This window comes from Nestor notabilis, unplaced genomic scaffold (genome assembly GCF_000696875.1).
Source record: "Nestor notabilis isolate BGI_N333 unplaced genomic scaffold, ASM69687v1 scaffold3972, whole genome shotgun sequence".
Lineage (NCBI taxonomy): Eukaryota > Metazoa > Chordata > Aves > Psittaciformes > Psittacidae > Nestor > Nestor notabilis.
Genome location: NW_009917731.1, coordinates 41,980 through 59,915, shown reverse-complemented (window position 1 = coordinate 59,915; position 17,936 = coordinate 41,980). Strand labels below are relative to the sequence as shown.

Below are 17,936 nucleotides of genomic sequence, written 5' to 3'. Positions count from 1 at the left end.
GGCTATTACAGTTCCATGTGTAACCATGAAGCAAGTAATTAGGTTAACCTGTCCATGCTAGCTTGGGTCTGGGACTCTAGCTGTCCTGGCAGACCTAGGAACAAAGACAATAAAACAATGGGGAAAGAAATAGAAAGTGACATGGCTATTTTGAAACTATCAAGTGAAATCTGTTCTTCAATACAGCACATAGCTCGGATTTGTTGGGTCACTGTTATACCAGATAAGAACAGCTGCCTAACAAGAATCTGATCCAGTGACAAATGTTCAAGCTGCCACAGGGAGAGAGGATAGTGTTACTAAGAAAAGTTGCTCAGGGCAGAGGACGTCTGGTCCCTTTCTGTAGTACCAGGTGACCAAAAAAAGATAGTTTTTTGCAAGCTGAGGAGTTTTTCGGGACCTTCTCTCCTGCTCTGTCTGCTCTGAGCCCAAAACTTCAAGTTAGCTCGAACATCTGCTGCGTTTATCAGCCCAGTTCCTCAGAAATATCGGGAATGGCCAAAGGGCTCCTTCAGTTCTCCTGTGCAAGGCTCTTTTATGCTCTCTTTCCTCTGTGCATGAAGTTAAGAGGGAAGATCTAACCTAAGGAAGCCACCTCTGTAGGAACAACATATAAGCATACACATTTCCATCTGAAGAACTCAAAATATTTAGAAGCTGTAATTAACTAAGCTCCTAAACACTCCTGTGACATAGGTAGGTATCCCCATACCTTCAAGGGCATGGTGTAGAAGCTCTGATGTCATTTGGGCTTTTTTAAACTTATACCAGCCCGCTTTAGTTGAGAGTGAGATGGCTGGAAGCTAAAACAAATGCTGAAGCTGAGACCTTAAAACTGGAACACATTTGTGGATTTAGCAGCTTAAATTTTCCAGCAAATGCACTTTTATAGCATGAAGTCTCCAAAGCTGAACATCTCAGACCTAAAGACATCAGGCTTAACCTATGCTTAAAGGTCCCTCAGCACCTGATAGACTTCACAGCTGCTGAATTTTATTGCTAGAACCAGACAGTTCAAACTGAGGACATCAGCCAGTTTAATAAAAACACACCAAAATATCTCAACGGTGACCTATTCCAAGTATCATGTGTTATGGGCATGCTCATGCCTTATCACAAAGTCGTGTTTGAACAGGTCATTAGACTGGAAACAGCAGCTTGCTGCACCTGGCTGTGGAGTGCTTGACCATTGCAAGGAGAAGCTGAACTCTCTGAAAGTGAAATCCTCTGCACACCAATCACAGGCTGCAAGAAAGTGACAACACTGCACAGTCTGAACATGGAATGGAGAAAGAATAGGAGAAGGAAAAAGCCTCAGTCTTCTCCTTCAAACTTTTTTCTCCAAAATAACTATGAGGAGCTGAGAGTAAATTTGAGCATCAGTCTATGCACAGATAGTCTTACTTTGCACAGCTCCATCCATGTCTAAAAGTAAAGGGCCTCCTAGAAATCCTTCTATACTGCAAAGTACACATAAGTTGGTTTCTACTCATTTCTCTAGGGGGTTAAACTGTGGAGCCTCCAGAGAGTGGGAGAGAGGGTAGAGAAGGCATGTCCATTGCCATGAATTCTCTCAAACAAATGGGAATAAGTGCCATAAGTGGGACTAGACTTCTCAGACCAACACTGGAAAAACAAATAAACACAGGAGTTTCCATGCCCGGAGTCAGTTTAGACCCCAAGTCAGACAGGGCTGACTGCATTCATTAGAAAATACAAGCTGCTAAACCCACAACTGTGTTCCAGTTTTAAGGTGTCAGCTTTTAACTTCCAGACAGCTCACTCTCAACTAAAATAGGCTGGTAAAAAGATAAAAAGAAGATATTACTCCAAAGCTTCTAGACCAGGAGCACTGTTTGGAGTTCTCTTAAATGGATCTGGCTTTGCAGAGAAAGAAATGTAGCAGGCATGGAATTTTTAAAGCACAGTCCTTTAGGGCTGTCACAAAAGTGAAAGCTTCCTTGCTTGGCCTGTGCTCTCTGGCACTTGTGTTCAGAAGAATAGTCACTGGTGTCTCAGCACCTGCCTTAAGGCTGGATATTAATCCCTGGGTTTTCCTATGCCTTGCTTTGGAGGAAATGCTGACCTAGAGTAATCTCTTAACCACAGCTGCTCTTCCCCAACTCCATTAATTCCCAAGACCTCTTTTCTGGCGAGTTATTTTTTGGCTGATTCAGCTCCCTGAGCTGGTTTCCCTGAGCTGGCTTCCCTGGGCACTGCATGGTCAGCAAAAGGGCCAGGACAAGTAACTGAAGTCTCTTACGCTCCGCAGTCACCAATGTGTGGAGCCACAGTGTTGGGTTTGTTGGGAGCTGAAAGGTGTGTCCTCACTGTTTTTGTAGCTGAGTGCCATTTTGCACAGACCACTAATAGCCCCATCCCAAAACTCAACACTTGCTACATGAATCCTATTTCCAGGTTCCCTAAAGATGGGCAGAAAAGCAGCCCCACACACAGCCTTGACAACAGGTCTTTGAGGTGCCCATGCACACGCTGTTCTCAAGACTGTCTGCCTAGACACCACAAATTCACCTGCTTCACCCTGACCCTGTAAGAAAATAGATGCTAGAAGCTGATATAGGAAGCAAAGATGTATTTAGCAAAATCTGAGAACAGATTTGATGTCTTGGAAACAAAACCAAAGATACATCCCTGCTTGTAGCCCTAGTAATTCAGGCAACATTTTGTCTTTCAAAGACAGCTTTCAGTTCTGAATAATCTCCATTTCCACCACCATCTGCCTTATTTTGATTCCAGTGGTACCGCATGTGTAATGACAATGGCTCTACCTGGTGTCAGACTCCCAGCAACTGACAATGTGTTCACTTTCATGGTTCACACCTGGTCAGCCACACAAATACCATTAATGACAACTCCAGGAGCTAGGAGTCCATGGTTCCCAGCAGCCTGGTGGCCAAACACTCTCCATGGTTTAGACTATTCATTTTATACAGGACTGTTAATACACTCCGTTCACTATATTATTACCATGAATACCTCCATTAAGCCCATTGGTTTGTGTTACTTTGGCATAAAGAGCATATACTGCCACATAGGACATACTGGCTGAGAAGCTGCTTTGCCTGGACATGTGACTGAGATCATGCTTCCCCAGCAACTTTTGCTGGCTCTCTGCACCACACTAACTCTCAGATGAGGTACATCTTACCCAGACACTGGTTTGAATCCCTGGTAACTCTCCCCAGCTCACTCTGTTCTGTGCTGACCAGCAACCAAGTCTTTTCCCACCTGGCCCTTACCTCTCCTCCCCAGTCCCACTGCATTTATCTCCACTCCTTTCTGCAACTCTCATCCTTTTGGTTTTCTTTCCCCTTAGCTTCTCTCTTGCTAAACACATGAAAGACTTGTATCATGACATTGGTTGCCATCATGCTACTCAATCCATTTCTTTGTTTTCCCTTTTCCCACCCTGCTTCCCTTTTCACCACAAAGACCATGGAAGGCTGCAAATCAGAGATGATTTCCTGGAGTTAGGTTTTTCCAACACCTGGCCCAGTGGAGCCCCATTCTGCCATATACAGTGCTGATAAGTAGCAGTATAAATCTCTTCAAAGAGGGGAGCACCAGAGGAACATGAAAGGAAACAGGTACCCAGAAGCTTAGCACCCCCTGATTTCTGTCATCTGTCAAGGACTATGTTTATATCTGTGCCTCACACTATTGGGTTTCTTTTGGACTGTGTCATACTAAAAGCAAGTTGATTATTTCTCTGCACAAACGTGATAACTAAGATGTGCCTTGTTCAAATATATAGAGGCAAAATGTGTTTCAGAATTGTTTATAACCCAAAAGAGCATGAAGGAATACAGATTACCTTTTTTTATTTAAATTCACTGATCAGAACCATGTTTTTGTCTTACGAAAAAGTCAAAAATCCCCTCCCTTCTCATTAAACCTGTTTCTACCAATATATCAGAATCCATTCTCATCTGAGCAGTAAGCAAATAACTTTCAAACATGGTAAACGCATCTTGTCCCTAAAAATCACACTTCTGAAGTTTTAAAAGAGCACTGCCTTAAAAAAGTCCCTTAGAGAAATGGGTCATTTTTTCAACAGATTGAGAGCACCCCAAGTAAACACAGATGCTGTCTTCACATGGTTTCCAGCAACACTGAAGTTAGAGGCTGCTCTTGCAGCTGCTGAGCACAATATATTATGTCTGCACCACCAAAGCCTCTAAGAACCTGAATGTGCAGAATCAGAGACTATCCTACCTTCTGCCTTTGATGAGTGTTTTCCATCTAGGTGAACTAAATCCTTCAAAAGGAAACAGAAGATCAATGCCATTGTGAGCCCTGCAAGGACCACTCATTTCATTCAGCTGTCACCAGGGAGGGCTCAGGGCTTTTGGTGTGCAGCAACCCAAGTTGCAGGAGCGACTTACCTAAGCAGAGCAGCATTTAGAGCTGGGGGCAGCCAAGGGTTCTGCATTGGGCTAGGCAAGCCTTTGTTTGCCACGGTTCATGCTCTCCCCTTGTGCTGTGGGTAGGAGTCACATTCCAGCAATTAGCACAGCAGCACCAGAAACGCAGAGCGAGCAGGACTGCCTGACGGAGACCCCACGCCGGCAGATCTGCCAGCTGGATTTCATCCCCTTGGCTGCCAGAAACAGCTTTGTATCATCACTCAGTTAACTAATGCGCAAAAGGCAACTCTAATGTTGGTGTGCAACTGCCTCTTAAATTAGGGAATTATGAGGCCTTCTTCAGTCAGATTATGAGGATGCATAGAAATGTGATAAATAAGGGAGCTGTCACGGTCAGCTAGGTGGCGGGTTACCTTTGCGTGGCCAAAGGTGCAAGAAGTCATAACTTCTGCTTGATAGAAGTTACCACTTCCCCACAGAGTGACAACAAATGACAGTGTAAATACTACCAGACTATTGCACATAAAATAAGAAAAAAAAAAAGAAAAAAGTTGATACAAATCACCTCTAAATTAAGTTTATTCAGAGGGAGTAGGCTCACATGTTTCACTTTGCATTTGCAATAGCCTTACAGTATCTGCACAGCTTCTGGAGTGGGAGGCAGATTGCTTTCTGAAGCTCTCATAATGACCTCAACACATCTTAAGGTTGCTAATGGCTAACGCAGTCAAAACAGGGTTCAGGACAAACTAGGAAACTTTGAGGAAAGGTATAGCAGCCTTCAAAACCAGTCATACAAAGTCATTGCTTACTACGAATTCTCAGTTGCAAGGTTTTTCAGAAATAGGAATATTTTCATCATGTTTGGGAAGTGCTTCACACCTTGCAAGCACTATTAATAAAAGCAAGCAGAAGAGGAGCTGCTAAATCATATCGGATGCCAACATAAACAGGAAGGAGCTCTGGATGCCTGATCTCTTACAGTGCACCCATGATTTGGGTGTCACCAAGCCCCTGCCAAACCTACTGCCAGTGAGAAGGTGGGTGGAGAAAACAGGCAAAAGAGAATGAATTTGCTTAATAATAAAGCCTAACCAGTGCTTTATAAAACACACAGTTCTCTATTATTTAATTTGAAATACATTTAAAAGTCCAGGTTTCAGTCAGTTGAAGTACCAAATATAACGTGAACTTGAACAACTTACAGGCTGCATTTATGGAGGTTTAGGTATCTTCATTTTCTGTTAATGGTGGAAACTTAGACAAAATAACCACTCGCTCTTGAAGGGGAACATACAGAGGTGACAGGTTGCTTAAAAATTCTTTTTGAATGCTTTGAGAAGACTTAGCATTGATCAGACTTCACATTTCAAAGTTTCACAGAGGAAGCAGCTTTGGACACAGATCTAAGGAAAGAAAGCTACGTTTGCAATACATATGGTAGTCCATTAGCATTATATTTTCAACACTTGAGTGAAACCTGCAATTTCCTGCATATTGTCTGATGGGCTACAGCATAAATTCACTCTCACACAGTATTTATAGCTGCTGGCATCCAAGACTCAGTTGCAATGTCTACTCAGTGTCTCTTCACATGAAGTCCTATAATGGGCTGCCTGAGCTACAGGCAGGATAACAAGCCTTACCTTTCCTTCATCTTTAGATAAGCATTTCTTAATCAGCTTTGGTGAGTTAACAAGTCTGGTGTCATTCTGGTAACATACAAAGGAAAGAGCTCATACAATGGATCTGGCAGGAAAATGCTGTTCTGTCCTCCACTAGAACTCCATCCTACATCATTAAAATATTTAGAAAGAGATAAAACTGCATATTTCACACACATTTCTCTTCTGGCTGACCTCAGCTGTCAGCACTGGAGAAGCTGCTACCACTAACACACCACTACTTCTAGACCAGTTCTGCTAGGCTCACTGTCCAGTGTCACTGTTGACTGTCTTTGAAAGGCTTTCACATGCCCCCATGAATGACTTTAACCCCTTACCTGCCAACAAAAGCAAAAAATGTAGTGCTTTAGTTATGGGTGTGGGAGGGAGGATTGGATTTGTAACACACTATCTCATCCTGCCCTCAGCATAGCCTCCATAGAGCTGCTAGGAAAGCTACTTGGGAAGAAGAGAGATTTTGTTACTCCCTGCTCTGTTTTCCTTGTGCACTTTTTTCCTGCCCTAAAATCTTACAAATCTAACCAGGTATTTTGCATTTGTTACGTTATAGCTTATTACAGTGAGACCATAATCTCAGCTGATGCCTCCCGGTGAAAGGTACCAAGTGAGTCCATGACCACTGACAGAACTGGAAAGGGACACATGGGTGTTTGAAACTTCCTCACAGAAGGGTGTTGGGCAGCTGTTTCTGACTGTACCTGTCAGAATCTGAAGACTACCCTTGTAAGGTCAAATCTAAGGTCCACTTATGCCAATGTTCAGTCCCTGGTAGTGGCCAGCAGTGGATGCGTAGGAGAGAAGAGTGTAAGGAATGGGCCACAGCCTGAGTAATCCCTTCCCTGGTACATGCTCCAAGCTTCCAGCAACTGGCCATTTAGAGACTTCCTGAGCTAGAAGCCACATCCGGACTATTGTATTTAATAGCCACTGACGGACCTATCTTCTATTAATTTGTATAATCCTTTTTTGAAGCCATTTTTACTCTTGGCCTCCACAACATCCCGTGGCAATGAGTTCCAAATTTTAATTGTGGACTGTGTGAAAAAGTACTTCCTCTCATTTGTCTTAAACCTGCTGCCCGATCATTTCATTGGGTGTCCCCAACTGTGTCACAAGAAATACTGATTGTTTCCTATTCACGTTGTTCACAGCATCCACAATTTTACAAACCTCTATCACCTCACTCATCTATACCCACCCTCACTCATCCTTTCTATTTAGTCTCTGCTTTACATTTTATAGCCCTGCAACACCCTCTTTGAAAACCAAACAGCATGCAATATTTTTGATACAGGCACATTTTGCATGCAAGCAGTAGTACAACAGAGGTTTTCCGTTGTCTTCTACTCTTATTTCTAGTCTGTCTTTTTGCCCACAGCTAATTGTGAGCTGAGGCCTGCAAAAAATCCTTCCAATGACTCCAAGATTTTTCTCAAGGTGCTAGCACCTCATCCAGGGTTCATTATGCATCCATATGCACTGAACTCACTTTTTCCTTCTCCCCCGTGCATTATTTCACATTTACCAACACCTAAGCATATCTGCTGGTTTATCAGCTAGGCACAAAATATCCTGAAACCCTCTGCAGCTCTTGGCACGGCCTGACATTTCACTATACTGTATAATGGTGCACTCAGCAATTTAGGTCATCAAAGGCTTCTGCTGATCGTTGTTTAAACTCATTGAACAGCACAGGTCCTTGAGGGAAGGCTTCCCTAGTTCGGAGAAGACAAGTACTACTTGCGCTTGGATGGCCTGTAGGCACTGAGAGGATGTCCACTTGTCGTGGTTCAAGCCCAGCCGGCAACTTGGAACCACGCAGCCGCTCGCTCACTCCCCCCCTTTTCCTTCCTCCCCCCGCTCCCGGAGGGATGGGGAGGAGAATCGAAGGAATGTAACTCCCACGAGTTGAGATAACAGCTCTCCAGTAACTAAGGTATAATACAAACCACTACTGCTACCAATAATAATGATAAGAGGAATAACAAGGGAAAAGGACACAACCGCTCACCCCCCGCCGACCGATACCCAGCCCGACCCGAGCAGCGATCTGGGCCTTCTGGGTAACTCCCCCCAGTTTATATACTGGGCATGACGTGCTGTGGTATGGAATACCCCTTTGGCCAGTTTGGGTCAGGTGTCCTGTCTCTGCTTCCTCCTGGCTTCTCCTCCTCCCTGGCAGAGCATGAGACTGAGAAAGTCCTTGGTCAGAGTAAACATTACTTAGCAACAACTAAAAACATCGGTGTTATCAGCATTGTTCCCAGACTGAAAGTCAAAAACACAGCACTGCACCAGCTACTAAGAAGGAGAAAAAATGACTGCTGGAGCTGAACCCAGGACACCACTAAATCCTGGTTGTGTCAGGAACTCAGTGAGGAAAATTACTGAAGCCACTGAAAGCCCAAACAGGTTACACTGATCGCTCTTGCTGACTTAGCCCCATTTGTGAAGCACAGCATCCTCCAGCAGGGATGCAGCTGCTTTTCCCCCCCGTTACTCCATGCTGAGTCTGTTTTACACATTCTATGAAGGTAGCCCATGTGGAAGTCAAACATACCTCTTTTGACCACGCTAGTACGTCTCGCAAAGACCAGCATCGCCCTTTTTTTAACTTCATTTACCCGGCAAGAAATCCTGCTTAAGCAACAGGTCCCCCAGCAGTTATGCTGGAGTCCAGCACATTCAATATAATTATATTGAATATTATTATTTGGTGTTATTTCTGGAGTCAATACTAGCCCCATCTGCCTGGCATGGTCTCAGCCACCAGCAGGCTCTTGGCTTTCTGTACCTACCACACCAAGACCCCTAGGAGAAGACCAAAGCTGCTCAGAGAGTCTGTAGGCAGGAGGGTTGCACTTTTTATTTTATGCTGAAAATGAATTTCCAGACACATGGGCTTACACCAGCAGAGTTTGTCTGTGGCAGAATGGGGTGTCTGAGCTGAGCAAACCCTGCTCAGAAAGCCATTCTGTGAAAGCCTTGCCTTGCAAACCAACTAGGCTCAGTGCAAGGGTTAAAGGAGCCTGAGGCAGAGTGGGATAGGGCCATGCTAGAGCAGGTTCATGGCTCCAAGACAAGATCCTTTCCCAGGACTTACCCGCCACTCCAGGGCTATTTTCAATTTAGAAGACCCCCAGCAGGAGAGCCACATGCAGATGAAGCTTCCCACCTCATAGGGTTACTGGGGCTATCTACAGAGTAAATCAGCTTTGGCTTTGGGTCTCATTTGGGCATTGAGAGATCTGTTGTACAGGCTGAGAGAGGAGGAGGAGGCAAAGAACTTCCTTAGCACAGTTCAGTCATCGCCACTGGGGCTTAAAGAAGGATACAGGACATTGCCTAGTTCAACTCCTCTGAGGGGGGTGGAAAGATAATAAAAGTAAAACCCAAACAGTAACACTCAAGTACTGTAAATTGATGGGATGAAGTGGAAAGAAAGGGAGGAGCAGGAAGTGGTAATTACTTGGATTCCTGAAATGAAACTCCAGTTCTCACAGGGTGTCTACAGCTTGTCACTTGTTTTCACCTGGTCAGAAAGACCTAAGCAACAAATCAGGTCAGGACATCATGCTGTCTGTGGCTGCTACTGGACACAACTTCAAAATCAAACAGAAAGGAAGCTCTTTTTTGCTGCATTCATCCCTTACCCTAGAGAAATCCAGCCTCCTTTGCCCTTCGAATCAACCACTTGTCCTGCTTGGTCATCCTAGAAACAGCTCATTCTACCTGCAGAATTTCTCGGCCCAGCTCCTCTTCCATTGCACACACATGTACTTCTATAATGGACTTTTTCATGAACTCCTCTGACTTCAGCAAAATCTAAGCTGATTGAATATTTCAAAAAAACCACAGACATTCCTGCCAAACACAGTTCCACAGTTAAACCCAGCAAAACTCATGTGCAAGATCTGGGCAGTTGCCTGCTCAGGTCACTCTAGGGCACTGAGACAAAAATGCAACCATAGAATCAATGTTGTTTAGGTTGGAAAAGACCTTTAAGACCAAGTCCAGCCATTAACCTAACATGGCCAAGTCCACCACTAAACCATATCCCTAAGTGCCACATCTACAACATCTTTTAAATACATCCAGTGATGGGGACTCACCCACTTCCCTGGGCAGCCTGTTCCAAGGCTTGAATACCTTTTTGGTGAAGAAATTTTTCCTAATATCCAATCTGAACCTCCCCTGCTGCGACTTGAGGCCATTTCCTCTTGTCTTGCTGCTTGTTACTTGGGAGAAAAGACCGACACTCACCTCACTTGGAAAGGCCTCTTCATTTAAGGATAGCATGAGCAACTACAGATGAGCACAAAGCAAGGATGTAAAATGTTGAGGTTCCAAGTTATGAATATGTTCTTTGTCCAATTCTTTGCTCCACAGCGCTATTATAGCTATCAGAAGCTTCCTGCAGTGCTCCTCCAGTTGTACTGCACGAAGCTCTCACCCCTTTTCCCATTATCTCAGTGATAAACACCCACACAAGAAGTTTAGTTGCAAAAAAGTACATGCAAAATTTCTGAATGCCCCAGGGTCCAACAGCAAGTAGAAAAACATAAAATAAAGTAAGATGGGGCACTGTTCCTGCCTCCTCATTTTAGCTATCATTTTGGCACATGCCAGAACATTACCCCAAGCAAAACATCACCGACTAATGAACAAGGATTTGCATGCAATTCCAGCAGTGGGCATGACCACAGGCACCGATCAGTGCAAGCTGTTTCTTCTGAGGATCTTCACAAAACCCATCTTTGCACACCAGCTGCACAATAAATGGCCACGACATCTAATGTTATTTGTATTTTTAATTGGATTATCAATTGACATGACATAATAGCTGATGTTTCTGCACAAAAACATGTTTATTACATTGATGCAGAACTGACTCAGAGCACAAAGATGCTTTGAAGTTTCTGTGCTTGATCAGCAGATTCAAATCCCTTGGTGCCAGACTGGCATAAATGCTAGCCAGTCCCTTCCCAAGAGACAAGCTTTGACTGTCTCTACTGACAGCAGTAACTAGTCATGTACGAATCAGATGTGCATCCTTTCCAACAATGGCTTTGTGAACTCCCAAAGAGAGAATCTTTGGATCTTACAACCTTCCAGTTCCAGAAATCAGGCTTTTCAGAACGTCAGTGAAGCTATCTTCAGCTTCCCCTAACGTGCAAAAACCTTTCCGAAACGAATGCTGAAGAAAAAATAAAGATGGAACTGCGAAGTACAAGGGGAAATTGGTTTTTAATATCTTTAAATGTTTCTGGGTTTACGTGCAACGTATTCTTTCATGCTTTTTAGGTCTACCTCTGCTCACTTTAAGATCAAACTAGCATTTTTGCCAGCAATTCATCTAAAGCCTGCTCCCTCTCATCTAAAGCCACCCCTCTCCCTCCCCACCTGCAGGCAAACAGGGATTTGGGCCTCACAGGACTACTGTGGCGTGGGTGTTATTGGCTGTCTGTTTTGGCAGCCTCTTCTCCTTTCTTCCAGCTCTGTTTTGAAACACAATCTAAATTTAAAAAAGAAAAAAAAAAAAGAAAAGGAAAATAAAATTAGACACTCCTGCTTTCTGTACTCACATCAGCACTCCTGCTGCTGCAGCGTAAAGCGTGGCTGTGAAAGGAGCAGCACCATGCAGATTGGCCTATATAGACCAAATGTTTGGCAAATGAAAAGCTTTTACTCCAAGAAAAGGTACGTACTTCAGGAAGGCAGGAAGCACAGAGGAAGGCAAGAGGAGAAAACGAAAGAGAAGGACGAGAGGACTTCATGAACTGCCTCACCTTAACACGGGGAGTGGTGGGAAGAGAAAAATGTCTCTCCCAAGCCAGCGCTCTCCCACATTTAACAGCATTAGGATCTAACATGCAATTTGGACCAAATGACTAATTCTTTCCTGCGGTTTGATGTATGTCAGCGTCCCTTTTTTTTTTCTCTCCTTCTTTAACAATGTATTATATAACATTCTGATACACTAATTACCATATCATGTCATAGCAATTTTATTAAGAGCTTATACTTACAAATACCCATTCTGAAAGGATTTCAGGAGTTTTTTGTCATTTTCTCTGAACTAGGCTTCTCAAAGCACTGGCAACACGGTCTGATGCTGCCTAATGCAGCTTCCAGTAACAAAGCATCTCTACACAGCGAGCCCTAAGAGTCAGGCATGGATTCTTCTTGCGTTTAGTCTCAAAGACTTGTAAACAAGTTACTTTTAGCACACTATGTTGTGATAAAACACTGGTAACACAGCCCTATTAGGTTCCTGTACCTGCTACGGTTCCAATTCCAGAAGCAATGCCAAGAGAGAGAAATTCCTTTATACCAAGTAATGGAAAATTTGTTAACTATTCTGCAGTTAGTGTTTGCTCGTTAATATGGTATCATCTTGCCAGGCAAGAGTTGGTACCATGAAGTATTTTTCCATATAAAATTGCTAATGCCATCAGGATTGTCCAAATGGATAATGATCATCGTTAAAAAGATTACGCAGTAAGGAAAGTGATTACAACAACGTCTGAGTAGAAGGATTACTAATCACAAGTAGAATCCTGGTACAAATCTCATTCTCCGTATCAAGAAAGGACACAAAACCTTTTAAACATAATTTATATACATTTATGGCTTTATACAACAAACTGTCAGGGATTGTTCTTGTGTGTCTGTAGAAGTACATCAGGCACTTTTGCTGAAAATATCCACGTATGAATTTTAATTCTGCAATGTGACTAAGTCAGAGCAGTGAAGCGTTGAAGAGCTGTCACGCCACTCGCAAATAGAACTAGCAGTATGTACATGCCAATCTCTCATGATATTGCTGGTTTGTGGAACACCCTCAAAAAAGGAGGCCAGTTTTAACGTCGAGTAATTTGCTTTTTTGCTTGCATAAACCATGCTGCATTTACATTATGATTACCAAAATAATAATAATAATAATAATAATAATGAGAATACCTTATTTAAAATCAGTCATAAATTAAGGATCCTAGCAATTTCATCATGAAAATAGGCATTTCAAATCAGTAAAAAAATAAAAAAGTACTAACATACATCCAGTGGTTTAACAAGTGCAAATTTTATACTGTTTTATAATTGGTCCAATTTTAACTTTTCTTCTCAGGGATGCTCTGTTGACTTAAGCCAATATGACTTTTGCTTATAAGTGTAGGCAAATTGTCAGTTTATCAAAGCAGAGCTTTCCAATTAATGCATCTACTACCTAAACATATATAGCTATATTATGGAAACAATACATCTTTATATTTAAAATATCTGAACAGCTCTATAATACAATAAACTTTTAATAACAGTACAAACCAGAGAAAAGTCAAAAACAAGGCTGCATAGGTAAGATCATCTGCACAATTCACAAACCAACCATTTACAACAATTCTGACAAACTAAGTTACTCCAGAAACTTGGTACTTTTACTGAAAAAGGATTTATTACTTGAGGTCACATAATGTTTGCTTTCAAGGCAGACAACATGCCCCTTCACCAGACTTCACAGTATTCCAGAATTACAATTGCAAAATATTAGAATGGCACCACAAAAAAAAAAAAACAAAAACAAAAACACCAAAAAACAACAACCAAAAAAAAAAACCAACCAAAAAAACCCCCTTAAAACAAAACAAACAAAAAAATGACCACACAGCCCAAACCCGTGATTATCTGCAACTGCTTTCTCACAATACTTAAAGGGGTTTCCTACAAACTGTTGTAATTAAGGAACAGCTACATTTAGGTTATTCATAGTTAGAAAGGAAATGAAGAAAATACTTCTATACAGGAAGTTATACAGTAGCAGTAAATAATAAACAGGAGGTATATTGTTAAATGTAGCACGTTCAGCTGTAACCCCATGGAGTTTAGTATTAAGTTGGTTGTTTTGCATGCAGAGGTGAATTTTACAACTACTTTGCCCTATGCATATCAGAGCCCATTTGGGAGCAAATATTTTTGTACATGCAGCAGAAAGAGCGATCTCCAGAAACCCATATGTGAGACCTCTCCTTGCTCCACTGCCAGGATTTACCGTCACGCTTTAGACACTATGAATTCAATGGTGAAGATGCTACTAGAGACACTTGCCTGTGAAAGCAGGCAGCTTCATTGAGGCTTCAGCACTAAGAACATTTCATTTTGCTCACAAGAAGTTCAAAGACCAATTTCATGCTGGGTGAGATCCTGTATCACAGGACAGCTTAACATCAGCCTCTGAACTGCTGACAACCGTAGTAGGATATGTAAAAAAGTAGGACCAGCTGTAATTAGTAGTGATATAAGCCCAACAGGGAGCTAAATGCTAGCACACCAATAAATACATTGCAGAGCCTTAGGAAAGCCGTAACAGGATCATTAAATGTATGGCTTGTTACTAAACTACATTTTCTTGGCACATCCCACTTCTTTCTCCACCATATGACATCACTACAGGGAAGATAAGTTTCAATTAGAACATTTTCCAATTGTGGGTTATATAGACAAAAGAAAAATCTGTGGAGAAATACTTATTTCTCCCTTTCTTCACAACAGCCAGCCCTAGCACAAAAGCTGTTTATCCTGCCAGTGCAAAAAAAAGCTCCAAGGATCTCTCTAACACAATGATGTGTAGCAACCAGTGAATACACAGGTGAGGCCTCTTATCCACACATCCATGAAAACTGCATCGTGCAATGTCAAAAAATCAGAAATCATTTATCCAAGACCCAGTCCTGAAAATGCTCAGGTAGCTGTCAGTGTGCCTACTCCAGCAAGAGCAGGTTTCCCATAGGAACAAGGCCTCTGTCATTAATGCTCTCCCCTAATCTCAAGTTCATTTATTTGTATAACTTCACAACTTACTTTACCTTTCTTATTTAAAGAAAAAAACCCTAATGTTTTGTTCTGCAACAGGGCATCACAGCAGTTTTAGCCTTCCACTCGAAAGTAACACTTTTTCTCTTTATATGTACTGCTTGACAATAGGAACACCCATAAACCCTAAACCTAGCACTAATTAAGACAAATTACAATTTTGTCATCTTTTACTAAAAGTACGGATTTTCTCCAAAAGGTCCTGCTCTTGGGTGCACAAACATTATGAGACCTCCATGAAATAAATATAAATGTGAAGCATTGTACAAGCATCTAACAATGAATACTTAACACTTTGTGGTAGTCAGAGTTAAAATGATAGTAGAAGCAGATGACATTTCTAAAAATGCATATATAAAAATGATTAAATATTTCCTAAACATAAAGTTGTCTATATTTATACATCACACAACAAAAAAGGGACAGAAATGTTTTGTATTCAAGATCCTTATTAAGCTTTTCCTTTATTAGCACTCTCAAGTGCTAGGGAAATTTATAAAAACATGTACTTAATCCAGTTAAAATACTGTACAAAATGAAGAGGTTATGAATGCTGCCAGATCTCAGATATTTTTTTTTAATCTTTTTTAGGTTGCCTATGTAACAAAAGTAGACTTTAACTATAAGAAAAATAGCTTGGAAAGTATTCCAAAAATTATCTTAAATCCAACAATAGTCATTAGTCTGACAATGAAATCCAGATATATTCTTGCATAAATTTACATGAATACAGGTAACTTATCAAATGGTATTTAACCTACTGTTTGCTTTGAACAGTCAGTGAGTTTATTAGGTTCATATTTAACAGGCTATTCTGTTCCCATATGAAATGTGTGGCAAATTTGAGTAAAATAATGCAGTTCGTACTGCTGCAAGGCAAGTCCACAGTTATCTCAATTCAGCAAAACACAGGTAACATCAACGAAGGTTAAACTTACTTAGGGCATGAGATCATCACAGTATTCTTACAAAAGTTTATAAATTTTTCTTGGACCAAAACAGATAAGTCTTAGAAAACAATTCTTCTTCTACAGATCATACTGTACAAAACCGAAAGCACAACATGATGTAAGTAAGAGTCTTTGCTGTGATTACATGGTGTAGTGAATTTGGCACTTCAGAGTAATGAAATTTCCAATGGCACAGTTCTTATCTACAGCAGCACATAACCTGCAAATCTTGGGCAAACATCCTGTACAGGAAAATACTCTGTCTGCTGCCAACTCTGACGAAAGGAAGAAAAAAGGAAAAAAAAGACCCCCAAAGAAAGCTAGTGCATGTGCACAGCTTTGTCAAGAAAATTAAAAGGAAGGTGAAGGACATCTTTGTACTGCTTTTCTCAGTTCCTGCTGTCAGACAAGTCTGGAGAATTAAACCGTAGCCTAGGAAGAAAGAAAAAAACAACAGAAAGAACAAATTAACATTCACTCCAAAAGATTAGATCTACTAAAATATGCTTGAACTAGCTTTAAGTTACGTTAAACAGTGGGAAAAAAAATATTCAGCAATTGCTAGTTGCCAGCAAATTTTTGTTTAAAGTATTAATGCCGAAACATCAATGCTCCACATGAAGTAACAGCAGTTGGTACATGGCAATCCTAATGCACCGGTGCAAACTAACAAAGGGCTGGAAAGTGATTGACTTACAGAGGCACTTCACATGCCAACACAGAAGACCACCCAGATTTTAAGCATTTTGACATCTCTTTTCCCTTTAGCAGTTTTTCAGATTTATTATAGAAAGCACAGCTTACCTCCTACTACATCCTAGCCTGACACCCAACTGTGCGTGGTTGTCTTTACGCTGTGCTGAAAACTTTGGTTAGGCAATACACTGTCAAAGTTAAAATCTAACGTTTCTCCATCCATAAGGTCATTACGGATAATCGACTCCATGTCACAGTCCAACCGTTCAATTAACATGTCATCTAAGTCACTGGGAAGCTTCTCCTGGTGGAGGGAAACAATTCCTACCCTTCCGTAGCCATTGCAACTGTTAACAGGGGCATACGGGTTCATAGCATTCATCTGCATCGGGTGACTCATAGGCACTTGTAACGAAGTCTTCACTGTTGACAAGCGATTTAGACCTGATGTATGTGACATGGTGTTCACTGTGTGTGACAAGGCACGACCATTAACTGCAGGTGTTGGCTGGTTATGTCCTTGGTGAGGGCGGGCATTAGGGTTCATCATTTTGTTGTGGGGTGGTTGACTGCCATAAGCTGGCATCACCGAGTTAGCAACCATCAGCACATTTTGGCCTAGCCCCCTGCCACCAGCCTGGGAAACACCAGTGTCTACTGATGCCAAGATATCATTGTGCGGTGGAGAATCGGAAGTCAGTAACTCCTTCAGAAGTCCTGCGGGACAGTTATATTGGCTCATCGATCCATAGCTTGGTTTACTGTCTTGAAGAGTCTGCATAGGAATCTGGGGCAAAGAGTTCATGCTAGCTTGAGCATACGTAAATTTCCTGTAGTCTGGATTTGGTGAACCTATACTTGTGGTCGAGGATGCGAACGAGTAACCTGGTGTTTGCTGCATCAGGGTAGCAGATGAAGACTGGGTTGACACAGTCATTGATGTATTAGGTGACAAGAGATTAAGGTTATCCAAAAGATTTTCCATGTTCTCAGAATTACTCATCTCTGAAAGGCTGGGTAGAGTAGAAGTCATCTTGGTGGCTGATGATGGGTATACCATGGAGTGCACATCCCCATCTCCAAGGTCATCTTGCTCTGGCAAAATAGGAGAAAGTCTTCCGCTAATCGTACTAGCGTTAGAGCTAGTTCTAGGTCGAAATGTACTCCAGTTATCAAAGTCATCGTTACTGTGAGAGCTGGGGCTTGCAGGCCACTTCGAGAACTGCGATCCAGGGCTGTCACCATTTCCCTCTTGACCAGACTGAAGGGATGCTTTTTTCTTGGCAGCTCTGCCTCTGCTTTTGGCAAACTTGCTGTTGTTATCCATGGATGCCGCTCGCCTCCGAGGA

At 42.0% G+C, this 17,936-nt stretch overlaps 1 protein-coding gene across 1 annotated transcript in view; it reads right to left on the bottom strand.

Moving 5' to 3' along the window:
* Nucleotides 1-14,913: 14,913 nt before the first annotated feature.
* Nucleotides 14,914-17,936, bottom strand: part of FOXO1 (forkhead box O1) — a gene marked incomplete at its 5' end in the record, with an annotated part of 3,160 nt that continues 137 nt past the window's right edge. Inside the window, 2 exons of the mRNA XM_010009374.1 lie at nucleotides 14,914-16,323; nucleotides 16,696-17,936. The exon at nucleotides 16,696-17,936 is cut by the window's right edge and continues 137 nt beyond it. Of these exons, the coding sequence (XP_010007676.1) occupies nucleotides 16,709-17,936 (1,228 nt within the window). The remainder of the gene's footprint in view (nucleotides 16,324-16,695) is intronic.